The sequence below is a fragment of the Lactuca saligna genome, chromosome 9 (assembly GCF_052625555.1).
Source record: "Lactuca saligna cultivar CGN05327 chromosome 9, ASM5262555v1, whole genome shotgun sequence".
NCBI lineage: Eukaryota > Viridiplantae > Streptophyta > Magnoliopsida > Asterales > Asteraceae > Lactuca > Lactuca saligna.
In genome coordinates, this window is record NC_136425.1 from 22,121,124 (window position 1) to 22,141,715 (window position 20,592).

At 33.7% G+C, this 20,592-nt stretch overlaps 3 protein-coding genes across 3 annotated transcripts; all 3 read right to left on the minus strand.

Moving 5' to 3' along the window:
• Nucleotides 1-1,004: 1,004 nt before the first annotated feature.
• Nucleotides 1,005-2,793, minus strand: LOC145015662 (cytochrome P450 93A3-like). Its single transcript, XM_078974131.1, has 2 exons — nucleotides 1,890-2,793; nucleotides 1,005-1,784 (listed from the first exon to the last, which is right to left on the minus strand). Exons 1-2 carry the CDS (start codon nucleotides 2,784-2,786, stop codon nucleotides 1,158-1,160), a joined length of 1,524 nt encoding a protein of 507 aa, XP_078830257.1. The 5' UTR covers nucleotides 2,787-2,793; the 3' UTR covers nucleotides 1,005-1,157.
• A 672-nt stretch (nucleotides 2,794-3,465) lies between these two features.
• Nucleotides 3,466-4,801, minus strand: LOC145014937 (ras-related protein RABA4d-like). The gene is made up of 2 exons (XM_078973384.1): nucleotides 4,239-4,801; nucleotides 3,466-4,093 (listed from the first exon to the last, which is right to left on the minus strand). The coding sequence occupies exons 1-2, from the start codon at nucleotides 4,451-4,453 to the stop codon at nucleotides 3,661-3,663; spliced, it is 648 nt and encodes a 215-aa protein (XP_078829510.1). The 5' UTR covers nucleotides 4,454-4,801; the 3' UTR covers nucleotides 3,466-3,660.
• A 1,816-nt stretch (nucleotides 4,802-6,617) lies between these two features.
• LOC145016076 (uncharacterized) lies at nucleotides 6,618-7,956 on the minus strand. Its single transcript, XM_078974502.1, has 3 exons — nucleotides 7,438-7,956; nucleotides 7,129-7,360; nucleotides 6,618-7,045 (listed from the first exon to the last, which is right to left on the minus strand). Exons 1-3 carry the CDS (start codon nucleotides 7,954-7,956, stop codon nucleotides 6,618-6,620), a joined length of 1,179 nt encoding a protein of 392 aa, XP_078830628.1.
• Between the last annotated feature and the right edge of the window lie 12,636 nt (nucleotides 7,957-20,592).

Genomic DNA, 20,592 nt, shown 5'->3' on the forward strand with positions numbered 1-20,592 from the left:
TGATACGAACCCAATATAAGTACATGTTACATGGAGTCATTATGGACTCGTGGTTGATGCGGACCCGGTGGTTGATACGGAACTGACACAACCATGTGTTGTTATATTTAGATATGTGTTGTATGTAGTTTTTTGGGGGAAAACTCATTAAGCTTCGTGCTTATAGTTTATGTTTGTGGTTTTTAGGTACTTCTGATACGAAATGGAAGAATTTGGCATGAGGGCATAACATCCACCTCATGTTTCTTCACTTATGATATTTTGTACTCTGATGATCTTGATATTTTGTATCATTGCAGACTTTGAGACATCTGATGTATGGAACTAATAATTTTTAGAACGAAAAATTTTATCACTATTTTTGGGTTGTTACTATTGGAGAGAATAATATATAGGACAAAGACCGTAACTTAAAATGACAATTATCGTCGATATAGACAAAGACCGTAACTTAAAATGACAATTATCGTCGATATAACCCGTAACAAGCTCCAAGCGGTTTAGTTACGCCTCATGAGGCCAAGTTGAAACCGACATGAACAATCATACCTAAAAAGAAAACCTCCCCAGATGGGTCTAAGTTGTTTAATACTAATTCTCGCAAGGCCAAGCAGCGTGGACCATCACGTGAATATTTCTTCTCCCACTTGCATTTTCCCAGTTTATCGAACATCTTATGTCGCTTGTTGTGGTTGATCTTTGGTTAATCATAAAAACACTATGTCGCTAGTTATATTTTATTTAGCGATGAATGTAATCACTCATGAATTTATCGACCTATTATTCTAAAAGTTGCCCTTAGTCATTCAATTAATGGAATGATTTTTATATCGAACAGTTTAAAATATCTACATATATTGCGTATTTGCGTAGTCTGCATGACATAGTTGATCATCATCTTTTCTATGCATATATAACTCACTACAATCATCAATGTGTAAAAAATTCTGCTGAAAGTGACTGCAATGCAATATATGATCATTTTTCTGGTTTTGATGCTATAATTGTGCAGCATTGAATAACGTTGGGATCCTATGGTGAATCCAAACGATTACCTTAGCAAGCTTGGATGACATCTACAAATGACGTATACAGTGATTAATCAAAAGTAATGGATGAAAGCCAGTGTGTATACACTTCCATCCACATACGACATGTTAGATTGACAATGGGATTGGATTTAGCCGAGCTACTGGAAGACAAACCAAAGGGTTAGCCCTAGGAAGTGTGATCCCAACTCCTTCTTCCATATCCACCCTAATAAGCTTCCCATCTTCTCCAGCCTTCCACTCAAAGCACTGAATCATACAACCAAGAGTTGCATGTATCACCTGCAACGCTAGTGAAGTCCCAGGACACATCCTCCTCCCACTCCCAAATGGCATCATGTGAAAGTGTTGTCCTCTCACATCCAAGTTGCACTCTTCAAATCGTTCAGGCCTGAATTCAAGAGCGTTTTCCCAATGGTTTGGGTCTCTACCAAGGGCCCACACGTTGATAAAAATAGTAGTGTTTGCTGGAATATGGTAACCTGCTATCGTGCAATCTTCTGTTGATTGTCTTGGAATCATTGGGCCTGTGGGGTGGAGTCGTAGGGTTTCCTTCACGATTGCTTGAAGGTAAGGAAGGTTTTGTATGTCTGATTCTTGTAAAAGTCTGTCTTTTCCCACAACTTTCTCGATTTCTTCTACTGCTTTCTTCATGATGTTTGGATTGTTTATAAGTTCTGATAAAGCCCATTCTGTTGTAATTGCCGAAGTGTCTGTTCCTGCAGCAAATATATCCTGATATGACAAGTGACGACATATAGATATATATACATAGGTCAGTATATTTTAATCTACAAATTAATACCAAAATACATGGGAAATATATGATCATAATCTTACCAGAATGAAGGCTTTGATGTTCTCTCTGGTCAGCTTTATCTCCATACTTTGGTCTTCTGCAACATCAAGCAACATGTGGAGTAAATCCTTCACTACTCCTGTCTTCTGTTTTCTTGCCTCTTCATGCTCTTTCATGATCCTCTCAATCAATGCGTCGAATCTTCCATGAATCCCTTTCAGTTGTTTCCCAAAACCCTGCAAGTCTAGATTCTTAAAGATCCAAATGTAGTCCGAGAGATTGAATTTACCAGTAATCTCAGCGATTTCAGTCACCAGTTTCTTCATTTCCCCAGCTTCATCCTCTTCCTCTGAACACCTTTCTGTCATAAGCATTCTTGATATGACATTGTTTGTCATCTTCACGAGCTCCACATCAAGATCCACCGCATGCCCAGCTTTTGCCTTTCTTTCTAACGATTTAATAAACCGATTTATCTCATCTTGCCTAACTGGAAGGAGCAAGTCTAGTGTTGTGCCATTTAGGAGCTGTGACATGACTATCTTCTTCATGAACTTCCAGTATGATCCATAAGGAGCAAAGGAGAAATCTTTTGATCCATAAGTTAAGTAAGCCACAGCCGAGTTTTGGGGTCGATCTAAATACGCATTTTCATAGGTTTTAAGGAATTCTTTTGCCACTTCTGGTGAACCAGTAACAACACAAGGTATAGAGCCAAGAAAGAGGCGAAAAACTGGTCCATATTTGAGAGAAATCTTGTGAAAAGCTTGATGAGGGATTGGAGCAAGGAGATGGAGGTGTCCAATGATTGGAAGAGCAAAGGGGGTTGGTGGAAGATTAAGTTTTTTAGCACGAATAGATTTTAAGAATGATCGGATGAAGATGGTTGAGATTATCCATATGAGAAAGAGGATGAAGTAGCCATGGAAATCAGCCATGGTAAGAAAGAACTTTTAAGAAGATGATGTGTTCAAACAAGAAAAAAGATTCTTATATTTATATAAATTGAAACCTCTCTTTTCCAAGTTATAATGAATAGAATAAGCTCTCCACATCTGTTGTTTATCTTTTTTAAGCAGATGCTAGACGGCAATGACAATTGACAAATGATGGTTGATGGGATTAAGACCAAGTCATCTGTTAATGATTGATAATTAGTTACTATTTTCATCATATATTTGGAGTTTTCCTGCCTTGATATATCAGTTTTATGAACGCAAAAAGAAATATGCATTTAAATCGTACTGAAGAAGCTTAATCGAGCACCCATTTCAGCAATATTTAATCATGCAAACATCAAGTAACTTGTCTTGTTGTCTTACATGATCCAACAAGAAAATTCCATCAAGAAGAAATGGTCTTAATAACATATAATATTAAATAAACAAAAGGGGTTTTAGAGAATTGACTGGATCTATCAAGGCATCACATACATACAAACAAACAAATGCTCTACTAACTTGTAACTCATGCATTAGAAATTCAATAAAGAATTTTCCATTTTCCTACTGAAAGAATTATTTCATTAAATGAATCAAAATTTTGTATATCGTAAGACTATTAGAAATAATAAGAACGTTATTAATTAATGTTAATACTAATAACCAATTGCAAAGAAAAAGTAACATCATACATCATTGGGGAGCATTGAGTGGTTACACAAATCGATCATCCTAGAAAAATTCTATACTCTCTTTGTACAAAATTTTCAGCTTGAGTGGGAAAATTGGCCTAATTAATGAATGACAATATATCAAAAAGTAGTTAAAAATCTAAAAAGCCAATTTGGGTTGTTGAACATATTGACAAAAATTATCCACAGCATCCACCACTCTTTGCACCAGAGTTCGCATCCTGATCAACAAGTATCGCTGTTCCTTTGAGAGATGCTGATTTATCAGAATCTCCATCAGCGCTTAGGGTTTTCTTGCTTACAATCCCATATATTTCTGTCAAAGCTGTTAGAAATGCAGTTTCAACGTTTGTGGATTCACGTGCTGATGTTTCCATGAAATATAGTTTTTCTCTTTCTGCAAACTCTTTCGCATCTTCAACTGGAACTGCTCTAAGAGTTTCTAAATCACATTTGTTTCCGATTAACATGATTACTATGTTTTTATCAGCATGTCCCCTTAGTTCTTCTAGCCACCTGGTCATATGGTCAAACGACTGTCGTTTTGTCATGTCATATACTAACATTGCACCAACTGCTCCTCTGTAATATGCACTTGTCACTGCCCGATATCTGATAAAAAGACGTTAAAGATTTGTAATTTTTCTGTTATAGGATTACGTTAAAGTTCATAAACAGAAGAAATTCATAACCTAACTTTGCGAAGATGATCAGATATTGTACAAATGAAATGGTTAATTAAGGCAGAGGAAAAAACCTTTCTTGACCAGCAGTATCCCAAATCTGCGCCTTCACCATCTTCCCATCAATTAACAAAGATTTTGTTTGAAATTCAACCCCAATCGTAGCTTTTGAATCGACATTGAATTCATTTTTGGCAAAACGCGCAAGGAGCTGAGATTTTCCAACAGCCGAGTCTCCGATCAATACTACTTTGAACACATAATCGGCCTTTGCATTCAAATCTCCCATCCTCAAACCCTGCCAAATACAATATAACCTTTTCAACCAATTCCTAGACCTGGATCGAGTCACCTCTGATTAACAAAATAAAATTAATCTTTTTCCTTCAATGAATCATGTGGAAATCTTTTGGACTGTGATCCAAAAGATTTTTCTGATTTTTTGACGCAGATATGAATATGATAACAACGAGGCAATGTGATGAGATGATCGTAGGGAATGTGAAGCATTAATTAGATGTTTTACAGCAATGTGTTTCAGGGTTAGGGTTTGTCAAGGAAATCGGTGTATCGGCATGACGATTCTCTTTCTTTTGATCGAAAAGCTGTTGGAAGAAAGGGTGGCGAGATGGGGGTGAATGAGCAACGCCTTGTGCGGGGCCCAAAACGGTTTTTCAAAGTATAATTATTATTATACATACTCAATTTTATTCCTAAATTAAATTAAATATCTAATTTAATTCATGAAATGGCAAGGAACTTTAGTTAAATTATTTATTATTACATTATATAGTATTTATTATTAGTATCAGTATTGTCCTTTAAAATGTATTTAATAGCTTAAGGTTATCCGGAGTGGATAGTTCTCCACGCGTGAAGGGCTGAGCTGGAGGGGCTAAGGACGCGTGAACACCGCCCCAAGCCCCGGTGATTTGGTTGTTGCGTGACCACGGAGACGGACAAAGACGCTCCCATTGATTGGCTCCCTCACTGTTTCTCTCTTTATTTCTCTTTTCCTTTTGCACTTTCACTACTAAACCACCGGTGCACACCATTTCCACAACCCGGTGAGTTGGTTGTGGAATGGTAAAGTATCTACATGGCATCACCTTTATTCACCAACCACAGGTGACCATTACCAATAGCCTAATTAAGAGGTACGAGTGTTAATCTCTCTGTATATATAGACTTTCAAAAAGGAAAAGTACCGTTTTGTAAACATTATATATGGTAGTTTTCTGTACTGGGTGTTTGGTTTAGCTTTTATGGGGCAAAAGTCTTTTTTGGAAAATGACTTTTTACAAAAGTTATTTTTTAAAATGTGTTTAGATTAGCTTTTGAAGGGAAAAATCAAAAGTTAAAATGTTTGATTTAACTTTTACATGTAAAATGACAAAAAAAACATGTTTACATATTTACATTGATTTACTAATTTGCATATATTATTTTATATTTAAATTTTTTTTTAAACACATATTATAATTTTATAAACATTTTATTAGAAAATATAAAATATAAATTTATTTTAAAATATTTCTAATTTTTTAGATTATATAATGACAATATTAAAATTAGTACGTTCATACAATTACCAATTGTAAATAATTCATAAGATGACTGTTTGTATTAGACGATGACAATATTAGAATTACGTTCATACAAATGTAAAATACAAATTACATTCATATAAATTAAAATATTTTTAATTTTTTGGATTAGACCATGACAATATTAAAATTACGTTCATACAAATTGTAAATAATTCATAAAAAATATCATAGATAATATTACATTCATCTACGTAATGTGATTATATCTTGTGCAATAATAGCCCGTATCGCTGCCATATATAAATCATCATCGCTCGTGCGACGTGTACTTTGTTGGTGATTTTGATCATCAATGTTATTTAAGTGTAATGAGATTACTTTGTGTTGACCAAAAATGATCTTGATAAATATTAAACAAGTAAGGAAGGTTTGGAGTACACACTTGTTTAAGTTTGATCAAGTTTCAAAGTACACTGTCATTTAGGGGCGAAGCCCCTGAACGAACGGGGGTCCGGGGGCAGCGCCCCTGGGAGCGGGGTCCAAGGGGCGGCAGCCCCTGGCGGGGTCCAAGGGGCAGAGCCCCTGGCTGGTATGTTACTATATTAAAAAAATGCATCAGAAAATTGATTTTCTAAATAATTGACCATTGGTTTGACCCTTATCCATATATCCGTTTTATGACAATTTTTATGGTTTTATAACAGTTTAAAACTGTCATATGACAGCTTTCAGACAAAGTTGTTAAAAGTTGGTTTTGGTCTCATTTTCTGGTACATACGAAAATATCATCAAACATTCTTTGTTCTTGTCTCTCTGAGTCTTATCCAATTGAAGATTTGGGAGTACCACCAAATACTTCGATTTGAAAGTGATAATCACAATTCTCAGAATTTCCAAGCCTTTCTAAACCCAAATTTCTAACGTACTTGGACCTTCTTCGTAAACATCACTACCGGTATCACCTCGTACGGGATTGTAGGATTCTTGTTGTGCCCTATTAAACGCTTCATCAAACCTACCAACCTTTCTAATGTAGTTATGGATCGCCATCGATGCTATCACAATTTTCACTTGGTTCTTGTACTTGTAATTAACATGCATGTCTCTTAGTAACGCCCACCTAGCTTTCCACACTCCAAAAGTTCGTTCAATGATATTTCGCAATGATGAATGGAGATAGTTAAATTTCTCTTTCGGTCCACGAGGTTCACGAATAGCAACCGTGTATCCACGTCGAAAATCTGGTAAATGATAACAAATTTTTGTGCCTTTGTATGGAGCAAGATACCCTCTCGTATTTGGATATCCAGCATCAACAACGTAATATTTATCTGTAAATAAAACAAACATTTATTATTTGTTTCAAACAAGTAGTAAAAACATAAAACTTGTGTTCCAAAAAAAAAATACTAACCACCCGTTGGATATGGAAAATTAAGATCTGGTCTCTGTAAGGCTTCATTGAAAATTCTTGTATCGTGTGCAGTCCCCTCCCAACCGGCCCAAACAAATGTAAAACACATGTTAAAATCACAAACAGCTATTATATTTTGTGTTGCATATCCCTTTCGACCAATATACTTCACTTCATCTTTTTGTGGAACCGATGCCCTAACGTGTGTCCCATCTATAGCACCAATGCAATCCTTCAAATTCAAAAATATATCATAAATAAATTATTTGTTAAAGTTTGACTACCAAGAAAATAAACATTGGATAATACCTTGAACATTGGATAATACCGAGAGTTATTTAATATATATTCGGGAACATCATCATTATAGTTTGCGTCTGGCTTGATGATGTCGGCACTCAGTTTTAGCACGGCTTCCAAAACTGTATGGAAATGCTTGTGAATCGTTTCCCCTAAACGATTAAAAAATTCTTGCACAAATATATTGCTACACCCATGCGCCAAAGTCATCAAGAATATTCCTACAGACTCCTCTATAGGTACTTTTCGTGTTTGTTGTAACCCGTAATTTGTAGCAAGATCTAAGCATAACTGTCTAAAAACAGGTACGTTAAGTCTAAATATCTCATAACAACGTCTAGGATGGCCATTTAATACTTCTTTAATAAACATGTGCCCTGTGCGATCTGAAGTGTGATATGGTGTACGTAAGTTACGAGCGAGTATTATCCCTTTCAAAGCTAATCCACTTAACATTTGAAATTCTCTATCCTCTTCCATTACACATTCTTCATTATCATTTGATGAATTAGAATCATCACTATCCATCCTACATAATACAAATAAAATGATGTCAACCATTAACACATAACATAAAGACAAACAATAACACATAATATAAAATGTCAAATACATAATGTCAAAGGACAACACATAATGTCAAAGCATATCACATATTGTCAAAGGATAACACATAAATGTCAAGGCATAACACATATGGCTAAATCATTATTTCATAAGTAACTTAAGAAACTCCATCTTTGCTTCGTCGATCGTTGGAAACATAAAAGCTTCACGATTTTGCTTTTTGGTGAAGATAAACAAGGCTTGTGAAAAATTGTTGGACCCTTCATGAAAATCAGGGAACTTGATGACAATGGCCATGCAATCTGCTATTGTTGGGGACGGATTATTTTGTGGATAAGTTTGTGTGGTTTTTGATGATATGCCATCCAATAAAAGCATCAATTTTTTCTTCATAAATTGAATTTTTACTCTTTGTTGGACGGTTGTTGGAAACAGACTTAGACCTCTTCCTTTTAGTTGAACTACTTTCATGGAGACTAGTAAAAAGAGGCTCATCATCATCTAAATTGATTTCATGACTATCTTCTTTGCCCTCCATATTTTCTTCGTTTGGATTGCTATTGTTTTGAAATTGTAATGGAGTCATAGTCTGATCTCCAACGGCAACAGAATCCCGAAACAAAATAGCATATTTCTCATCAAATATGCTCAAATCCGTGTTCCTAAATTTGGCATAATCTTTATTCTCCTGCAAGACAAAAATATATTGTAAATCAAATATGTTCAATCTATATGCAATCATAACTTCAAATAATTATAAAAAAAAATAGTAATCATACATTTATTTTCTCCTCCCACCACTCGGGGGATGCATCTAATAGGCTTCTCGTCCCACCGAGTTCGGTTTCAAGCCTCATTAAGCGGTCATAAAGCTTCCACTCTTTTTTCATGTTCTCCCATTTGTTTGTTAGTTGTTTTTTTTCAAGGCTATAACCTGTTTTCTCCTTAATGCGTTTTTGTATATATTCCCACCCAATTTTATCAAAGGAGGAAGTGGGTTTATGGTCTTTTTTTTTCAATCAAGCACGAATCAACAAACACCATGAAGCTACGATTATCCCACCCAAATTTTGGTTTTTTCATTTTTAAAGATGTTTCACAATCAACAATTGTAGTGTTGTTTTCATCCATTATTTGTGAATTACATATAGTATTAACATTTAAGCAACAAATCAAGTTCATTAACCTTTCTAAATGATTTCATTAGTTTATTAAAATTCTAATCAAAACAGAAAAAATAGATTATCACAACATATCAATTTCAGAAAACAATCATCTGTTAACACAAATATAATCCATGAACAAAAAATTTCATCAGTTTCATATTTCATCAAATTCACTAATTGTTAATTCATTTTTCATCAAGTTCACAAAATAATAACTATTTCACAGCATATTTCAGAAATCAGGAAGAACAATTACACTAATTGTTAATTCATTTTTCTTGCATGCCATTATCGTTCCTTAAAAACCCTGTTCTTCCCCAAATTGAAAACCACAGATCTCAACTCAGGATTTTCATAGCAAATAGCTAATTCAGATCGTTAACTTTCATCAAAGTTTTGATCAATTTAAAAATTACCAAGAGTCCAAAATGATATAAGTTCTCATAGAAGTTGTGAAACTTTGGAAACTTACAGTTGTGAGATCGTTCGATGGCTGTGAGAAGAACAGTTAATGGAAAATTAGAAAGCGGGTGGAGCACATTTCACAGCACATTATTTTCACAGCAAATCAATTACATATAATATCAATTTCAGAAATCGGAAATAAATTGGAAATCGGAAATCAAATGTAACATCAGAAATCGGAAATCAAATGTAACATCAAAAATCGGAAATCAAATGTAACATCATAGATCGGAAATCAAATGGAAATCAGAAATAGACAGGAAGAGATTGCAACATTTCAGATCGGAAATCACATCTGAGATCGGAAATCAAATTGAAAAGAAACAAACCTGATCGCGGGGTTGCAAGTCGCCGGTGTCACCGGTGTTGCAGGTCACCGGCGTCGCCGGTGTTTGTTGCAAGTCCAGATGCGACTTGCGACTTGGGATTGTGCGTGAGCGGAGAGAGTGAGCGGAGAGAACGAGGAGAAAGATCTGTGAACTGGTGAATGAAGTTAATTAGGGTAGATAAGGGTATATTGGTAATTTCTAATTTTTAGCTGGTGAAAAGTTAGGAAAAATCAGGTATACGTGACTTTTCAAAAAGACTCAAAATATACTATCGGAAAAATCATTTATAAAAATCATTTTTACCTTACCAAACATCTTTTGGACTTTTTCTAAAAGATAAAGTAAAAAAGACATTTTAAAAGGCAATCCAAACACCCTTTTAGACAAATTTCCCAACGCTTAAACACTACACTACAAACTTTAAAAATCATTAAAAAAAAAAAAAAAAAAAAAAAGTTTAATTGTTGCTTGCTTTAAACATTGAAACTGATATGCTATTTACGCATCTAATTTAATCAATTAGAAAACTTAAGAATTAAGAATGATCGATGTAGGAGTATTACCTTTTGATCTCCAGAAAACCTTCCCAAATTATATATACTTATCAGTTAATCTCTCTCTCTCTCTCTCTCTCTCTCTCTCTCTCTCTCTCTCTCTCTCTCTCTGGTGTGTTGTAGCATATTTGTAATCGCTAGGAGTCTTAATTCTCGGCTTTATTGTTACTGATTCTTATCACAACTCAAATTATATATGCTTATCTGATTGTGTTTAAAAAGCTCATCAACTTTCCAATGAAAGCTTCTTTCTTTTATTTAATATGCTACAAGGACGCTGAACTGAAGCAAGTAACAGACTTTGGGTTGGGCCCTATACTTGAATAGGCCCTGTGCAGTTGGCTAGTTGCATAGGTTAAAGTTGAACAGACTATGGCCGGGCCTGTCTATCGATTTATAAAATAATAAATAAATACTCCTTTTTTTCTTATTGTTACATGTGGTATCATGGGTTAGTCACACGTTTGGGTTGGCCAAATTTGAGGTTCTATTTGTGATGCCACTAGCTTAGGTTAGCTAAACAAAGGAGTGGTGTTATATTTGATATTTGTTATAATATATATACATATACATGTACTCTAGGATTCGTCACAGAATCAAAATTTTATTATTTAGAAGGCGCATGTTACGTTTGTATGTTTTTTTTTTCAAAAAAAAAAAAAACTAATTAAAAAAATAAACATTTTAAATAAATTATTATTATAAAAACTAAAATTTAGTTAAACCAAAAAGAAATTACAACACAACTAAAAAAAATACAACATAGTATTTAAACTTACGAAACCTAAAAATTTTAAAAACGAAACCTAGATATTATATTTTTTCGCAATCTTATCTTTTGCCTTTAATGTCAATTTTTTTTCATCCGGTAAGATTTCTAGTGCATTTTTGTTAGGATCGTTATGTCAGGGTTTTTTCCTTTTCTTATGCGACAACCAAGTATTGTTCAGATGTCGACTTCAAGTTGTTCATTTCGATTATTAGATGCTCGAAGTCAACCGGACCATTTGTCATCGCTTTTTCCTTTCATTTAGTTTGGTTTCTTCTCATGAGATGAGTGACTTTGGAACCTCAATACTCCTCTTCATTAAGGTCAATCCCAACATGAGTATCGGACGATTTATTATGAGTTGTTTCGGATGTTTTGGTTCTTTAAGAAGAACGACCCATGAACATTTCTGAATGCTCGATATCTTGTCACTTTTTTGACATCACAATATTCCGAACATGAAGAAATTTGAAAGTTGTCCTTCTGACTTCGGTAAAGTGCAAGATTGTTCCATCATTTTCATCACTTTGTCATTGTCGTTTCTAATCGAGAATGCCACATTAAACCGCATGCCAACTTTATTGATGTTTCTCCACTTCGAGTAAATTTGATTTTGTATCTGCAGTCTCCACGAATCATTTTCGCAAAACGCCTAGTGATTTTCCGAAGAAAAAAATAGATGAATCTTGATTTTTCGCTAACCTCAAATCTACTAAAACATCTACCCATGCACGAGTCAACGTCGTTTCTTCATTTGGTGTCCATTGCTTGGGAAGTGTCTTTTCTGTTTCTTAGATTCCGGCTGAATCGCTTTAGGCTTGGAATCCGTTTCAGGGTACGAATCTGGGTTGTGAGAGTTTGGAATTGGGTTTGGTTTTGGGATTGGAATGGAATGACAAGTTACGAAGATGATCATATGGATCGAAGTGATTTTCCATTTGTGATTGGGCTTGAGTTTGGAACTATATTTGAGGTTGGGATTGAGATTGATGTTGGAATTGTGGTTGAGTTTGTAATTATGGTTGTTTTAGATAGGATATGGATAGTATGCATCGAGAGAGCGGAAATTATGAGGTGAATAAATAGAGTGATCACTTTGATTTTGGATGAAATTATGTGATGAATGTGAGCTAATGTTTAGGGTGTTTTGTTTGCTAGTTTTTGGAGTTTGGGTTGGAAGGGAAAACAATTTTCTCATCTTTTTTTTGTGAAAATGGAAGAAGGTAATATGGTATAAAATGTGGTAGTGAGTGATATTTATATAGATTGAAAAGAGGGGTAAAACTTGAATTTAATTAAAAAAAACGATAAAAAAATAGGTAAAAAAACAGATAATCTTTGAAATTGGTAAATATCTCGCACTCTCTCTCATCGGCTAGATATTACTGAGTTTGACCACAAACTCGGCATGCCGAGTTTATGGTCCGTTGTTCACCGAACCCACGTCGGCTTTTGCTGAGTCTCACCGAGACTACTTCACCTAGTCTTAGTGGAGAAAATTTATATTCTTTCAAAATATGGTATGTGTTCATCGAACCCATTTCAATGTTTTTCAAAATATAAAAGCTTTTGAAAATCATTATACATTAGTTTTTCAAATTAAGCTTTTTTATAAAGACTTTTTAATTAAAAGCTTTTCATGGATATTTTTTCAAAATTTTAATAGCCCATAGATTTAACCAATAAAAAAATTAAACTAACAGCTTATTTAATCATTTTGGTGGAGTCATATTATTTTTATTTAATGAAAAAGTTTCATCAAACAACTTTATAACGGTTGAAGTATTTTGAGTTATTGTGTCGTTTAATCATAGAGAAACTAAACATTGTTTACGACTACTCATGTCGCTACTAAACAACGGATTTACAATTACACTATAACAATCATTTTTCACTTTACATTAATATATTATAATATAAACGTTTGTTTATGAAATTCAAAGTGGAAATATAATAGTTTTTAGCCATATTAATCATCATGAAAGTTGTAGTAGACATCAATACGAATCTGTGAGTATAAAGAATGACAAAATCTAACATTGTATGAATAAGTTATGAATTTTGGAAGATAATTTCTAATGTATAAATATCATATATTATCTATATAACATAAAAGAAATATATATGACTCTTTAGCCAAAGTAGTCATAATAAAAGTTGTAGTATGCAAGATTACAAAATCGTGGATATAAAGAACGTCGAAAATGAAGCTCGTATGCAAAGTTATGATTATTCGAAGATATATGAAAATAGCAATTTTCAACATAGCAGCCAGGACATCAGCTACCAATCCTCCTCTATCGGACGCACCAAATAGTGTCACATGGCAACTAGAGAAGCTATAACCCCTGCAACCCCAGATGACATGGTGGAACCATAACACGCCACGTAGGACACAACGCGTCCTATGTAGGGCATGGCGTACTTTTTCAAAACATATATATCGGTTACGAATTTCAATTCGTTTGTTACACCATTCTCTTTAAGAATCTTCCTTTCACCCTCAAGCATTTTGGTCCCTCATGATTTGACTTCTCGTTCTATAATCTATTTAGTGAAGCTCTGGAAGTTTCAAAAGAATATAAGAAAGTAGGTGTCAAAATTCTGCTTGCAGATATTCAGATTCCGTCAAGTCAAGTAAGTTATACTTACTCTTACTTATATTTAATTATAGTCATAATTGTTGTTATGAACCTATGAGTACTAGATTAGTTGTTTGAATAAAGTTAAATGTTCTGATTGATCTTCTTATAGGAGAAGTGTCTAGGATACACATGATAGCCTGGTTGTTGGATTTTTGAAAAACTATAAGCTGAAATGGTCCTTCCTCCCGACTGTCTTGAGCAACTGATCCTTATTTGATAGACATGAAAGTATATTTTGGGATTAGTAAAGGATCAAAATATTATTTGCTATGCTCAAATAGTCAGAAACTAATATAGTATATTATCGGGTTGTTACACGTTGGATGAGTTGTCTCCACAACTACATACTTAGCTATTTCGATATTGTTCAGGTGAGTTTCCACACTGCGCCGTATATATATATATATATATATATATATATATATATATATATATATATATATATATTACAGTATGCATCCTCTAAATGTTAGGATGTAGTTATATTGTAGTGTGTTGATAAGCAAGTAAACTAGCTTAGTTAGTTGTCTGTTAGGTTGGACCGTTTATTTGTTTATCTTATATATATATATATATATATATATATATATATATATATATATATATATATATATAGGAGTTATCGGAAGAATGAAGAAAGGTCATTAGCCTATAGACTCGTGTTGAGAACAGAGCGATGATTGGTTGTGAGTCCAGATACACATGTTACTGGTGGAACGTCGAAAGGTGATGAGACATTGATTTTACGCATTGTATATGTATTTCGATATATGATACTTTAGGAAACTCACTAAGCCTTGTCTTATAGTTACGAATTATTTTTTTTCAAGTTGTTCCTCTGATCGTAGGAAGACTCCAACATTATTGTACTTGCATCGAAGAAATAATTATCTTTTTACACTTCCACTGGACTTTCTTTTATGTCTAAGAAATGTATGACTATAATATTTTAATTGAAATGGGCTTTTCGAGTTACTCTATATATGTTTTACAAACGAAAAATTTATGTTGAAAATTAGAACGTTACAAGTTGGTATCAAAGCCTTTGTTTGATGGATTTGGATGAACATTCATATGATTCCATATTCAAACTAAGAATCTAAGAATTTTTTTACAGTTCTTTTACAAAAATAATTTTATACAAAAATGAAGATGCAATGCATACTGTCAGTCAGAGCACAGAAAGGAAAGTGATTCCCAATATATTCATACTTGTTATATCTATTGATATGTGAATTTTTAGAAATATATACTATTAAGTAGGCTAAAGATCCTTTTATGAATTGCATGTTAGAAATTTTTGATACTTAGGATGCCTTATAGCCATAAGAATTGCTTATTGTATGTTATTTGAAATCTATGTTGATATTAATTAACTATTAATCTAATGCGTTAGGATTACATGCTTTTAGAATTAGATAGTTACATAATGCTTGATTTAACTCTATTGTTCCACTCTTATCTGAGTCTGGCCTTTTTACTGCATGATATCTCAATTGAAGGATTACTTAAACTCTAGCTACATGTAATTAAGTATTCGTAAATAGTTAGTAGATATTGATATAAGTTTCTTCCTTAGCATGATAAGATAGTTAATGGGAAATCTTCGGGATACCGAAGGAGATCGATAGTAAATGTGTATGCACACCATAATAGAACGTATATCATATGTATTGATACGTGAAGATATGGCTTGTATATGTTGAGAGGAGCGACTTAGAAGATTTGTGATGATTCCTGATACAAGTATGTATATGTGTGAAAGGTAGTATGGGCATGTACTATTAGAACCATATGATACATACATATGACATGGAGGGTCATGAGGAGTGACAGGAGGGAAATAATGGGTGAGAAACACTATGTGAAGGTTATAACCTTCCTATGTGTAAGGACATGATGCCAATTGCATGACGTAAAACAAAGAGTTATGGGGTTGGACCAACCAACACAAAGATACATGATGCGGTGACTGTTGAGGTCACGAGGGCCATTTAGGAGGAGTTTCCCGACATGTTTCAAATGATCACGGATGATATGATCGCCATGATGAGGGTTGAGGTTCATAATTTTGTGTGCTCCATCAAAGATCATATACTGGAAGAAATTATTGGAGCAGTTCAGGGGAAGGAACTAGATTAAGGGACACAATTGAAGAAGAGGAAGTGGATGTTGGATTAGGTGTCTAAGCCTATAACTATTTTGGTATTTACTTTACCCGATTATGAGCATGGTCCTTTTGGGCTTCCTTCCCTATAACAACTAATAGGATGAATTAAGGAGAAAGAGGATTAATTATGATTTATTAATATATTATAAAAATAATATATTAAAGGAGAAATCATATTGTTTAATTAATATTAGTCAATAATTAATTAAGAATTAATTTTGTGGCTAAAAGAGATTAATTAAATAAAGGGTATTCATACTGTAATTATAAGATAGTTATAAATTTGGGCTTAGGATCCATAAAGAAAGCATGGACGAATTCTATATGGAGGTCCATATAGAAATCGTCCAAGGGCTTTCTGGAAGGGTCTTTGGGCTGCTTAAGGATTAAGCAGTTGGATTAGGGTTTCCTAGTTGGTAACCCTAGAAGCCTAAGTATAAAAGGAACCCTTGGGCAAGCCAAAAACATCCCTAACCTTTTAAGAGAAGCCCTAGGACGTTTTTAGTGCCTCTTCCCTCTCTCCTTGTTCATATTGTTGCTTATGGTGTTTGTGACTCCATTATAGGTGCAACATTTGAGGCACTAAGCATTCAGAGGTCAAGATCAAGAAGTTTTGTGATTGTTATTGCTACATAACAATCAAGGTGAGATGTAAACCCTAATTACATGTTAATTCCGATTCTAGTATGCTAGATCTAGTGTTTATGAGCTTTGGATGATTATTGCATGTACAACTAGATAAACTAGATCTAAAGCTTTAGGGTTTGCATGTGCACCATAGAATTGATATAATGCTCAAAACCCATCAGTAGTATCAGAGCATAGGCTGTTTATCTAATATATTTGATGCTAATGCGAATTGTTTAAAGCTAAAAAAAATTCGGTTTTTCTTTCTGCCTGTTCATCACGAGGTGGTGGGCATCACTACATGGTAAAATCACCACGAGGTGGTGTTGGGTCAGATGCCAGATATTTTGGGATTTTGCCCTATTTTGGCTTGGGATAATTACCAAAATATTTTTTAACAGATAAAATCTGATTTTTTTCATTATGGTATTAATTATCCTAATCCAAATAGTAGATAATTGTCAAAATTAAGATAATTACTTGTTTTATAAGATCAAGATTAATTATTTGTAGTTTTGATTTTAATTATCTTGTAAGGAAATTGAATTAGGTCAAATTTAGATAATCACTAATTATTTGATTAATTGAGTTATTTGTAATTTGATCTAGGAAGTTTTGAAAAGTTTCAAAACTTTCCCTCAAGTTTTGGAATTTAAATTTTTGATTAAAAGTTTAATTTTGAAATATTTAAATTCTAATCCTTAAGGTTATGAAAAGTTTCAAAATTTGTACTCGAGTTTTCGACTTTAACATTTATTTAAGAGGTATTAATTTTGAAAATATTAAATTCTAAACCCTAGTTTTTTGAAAAGTTCAAATTACACCCTTATGGTTTTATTAAATTAATTAAGTGTATAATTAAAAGAGATTTAATAAATCCATAATGATATGGTTTGTATTTAATTAAATTAAAAGTATAATTTTGTTAAATTAGACCACGTAGTATTTTAAAAGTGTAAAATAGACTCTTATACTATATAAAATTAAAAGTCTAATATATTATATATGTATAAGTAAAGAGTCAGTCTTACCATTAGTAGGCCTCATTCACGAAGCTGGTCTATATGGGGTGTTTAAGGAAGCGGGTTGTAAAATGACCGCCATTGGATATCCACTCTTACCCACCGTACTCTTGACTAGTGGAGGGTTGTTAGCTGAACGGGTAGGATAGGACATAACCTTCCATTATAAGTATAATGAAATACGAAGTAACTAAAATGTTTTATAAATTCCCAAATCTTAGTTATTTTAGACAAAATGTGGAGTTGGTGCTAATCCATGAAATTGCGCATTGCACATTGTTGGTCATCAGTGGAGTGTGTGAAGTTAACCGACACATTAATATGGGACCAATGAAGGGTGGCAATAGGTAGCTCGTAGATTATCATAGATCATTGGAGCGTGTGTGGTTAACCGACACATTGATTAGTTGATAGACATCTTCGAGAGTACCAAGATAATTTGCATGGTTATCCACACCTTGTTTGTGATCCTTGGCATCCCAGTCACAAACTTGAAGAGCACCATCGAGATTTAAACATGCAATTGTAAAAAGTTCAATGAATCTCAAAGGATCTAGGAGTTTCAATTCATTTAAAACCTAATTTTCGTTTTTCATGGTGGAAATTGGTAAATCATCATTTACCTACCTTCAAATATTCTGCAACTAGATTACGGAACCCCTCTTCCGAGTTGTAGAATATTGTGTTTGGTCCTAGCCTTAATATCTCATTTGGGTGTTTTATTAAGGACTCAATCAACTAACTTGAATTTTCTCCCGTTTTGTAGATTTCTGATTCTAACTATGGTCTTCCCAAATCCCATCGAAAAAACTTTCCACGTGAAGATGATATTTCACGATTCGATCGAGGAACACGAGATCATTCTTCACTTTCTCCACCTCCTCCAATAATTCTCCCTGACCCACATGTTTAAAGACTTGAAAAGTTCAAAGTTAATCAAGCCCTATTGGCTAAGAGACACGAAGATGGAAAGTATGTATGTGCTCATGTCTTTGATATGAAGTTGCATATTGATAGATTGGGAATGTTGGGTGTCGATGTCTCAAGGAAGTTGGCTGTTGACTTGGTTCTTCATTCACTTCCCGAATCATATAGTGAGTTCATAAGAGAGTACTATATGATGAACCATGACATGACCCTCATTGATTTGAGTTATTTGCTTATTGTTGTTGAATCAGTGATGATTTGGTGCACTGGTCAAGCAAATTTGTCTAGTAAATCAATATCCCAACCTTCTATGAGAAATTCCAACATTGGAAGTCCATAAAAGTTTTCTCTACGCAAGAGTAAGTCTGAGTCCGAGATAGTCCAGTGTACCATTCTAGAAGAATCCATATGTTTCTACTACCAAAAGAAGGGGAATTGGTTACAAAGTTGTCGTGTCTACCGGAGAGATCGCGAAGATGGGAGAGTCAAGATGTATGACTTTGCTTCTGGTAAAATCCACTATCTAACTCTATTAAGTTTTCTATTTTAGATTCTAAATATATGATGTGATAATATTGCATTTTGATGTGTTGTAAGATCGAAGAAAAGAAAGGAAGCTTAAAGAAAGAAGTGAGCTGAGTCTGATCGCGAAGAAATGGATTTCGATCGCATGATTCGATGATCAGATTTTTGAGTTGTTGCTTAGAGTTATGATAGATGGCTTAGGAATATGTAATAACATAGTTTTCATTTGAATTTGCATTGTAAGGACAAGTTTTTCCGCACCTTTTTATAAATAAAATAAATTTTGAGTTTTGTCTTATTTATATCTCCTTGCAATGTCATTTGTGAAAATTGATGCTTGCGTGTTTCCATTATAAGCAATATTAAGTGGATGTGATTCTTAGTTATGTTATTTATGGTAGTGTCATAATTTTCGAAGTAAGGAATGATTCCCATCGCCCAAGTTTCAATTAGAAAGAAGCTTGGAATCATATGATTTGTGTCATGTGTTGTATGGAAATCTTGGTACTTAGGAAATTAAGACTAATTCCTTGTTCACATAAGTATGTGAGACAAGTGAAAGACTATGAGATCTGGCATGCAATGTTGTGTACTGGTCAAGTCCACCATAAATAACAATAAGATTATTCATCATGATTTACTAAAAGTCTAATAAATGTGGTTATGCTTACAAGATTAAGTGTAATTTTGAATCATTGAAAAGTTTCAATGAATGGCAGAACGAATAAGAAGAATCAATTGGGCAGAAAGATAAAAGTTTCCCTAATCTGAAAAGATGGGAGAGTAATTTAGTATCATGTTTTATGATCGTCTCATTGATTATGAAACCATATCACAATTGATCCTCTAATTAAATCTTAGTGCACTAGTATGGCTAAGAAGAGGAATCCAGAATTATTGAAGTGGTTAAATCAAAATATACTTCGTTCCAAAATCAATTCTTAGAATCATACTCCAAGATTGTGATATTGAGTGACACGTCTTCAGTAAGTTTAAAACACTCATCAAGTATGGAGTAGGAAAGGTTTTCTTATTCCTACAAAACTGAAACTAGTAAGTTGTGATGTTTTGGATAAGACAAACACCGATTAAGACCAATTGTTGAAGTGTTATCTTGATAAGAATCCGCACTAACTCTTGAGTATTTTTTTGTCAAGAAATGTTTCTTGACAAGGGAATCTTATATGTCAAGAGGTCAGTGGGAGTCTTAATGATCTTGAAAAGCTTCAAGAATTAATCAATCTCTAGTTGACATATTCTTGTTTTCTGTGCCATTCCAGTTAAGTTAACTATGCATGTGAGTTCTATGAGTTCTCATTTGAATGCATAGAGGCAAAAGCACCTTGATTAATGAAAGTTCATTGATCTATATAGGTGAGTTTCTTAACAACTTGGAAG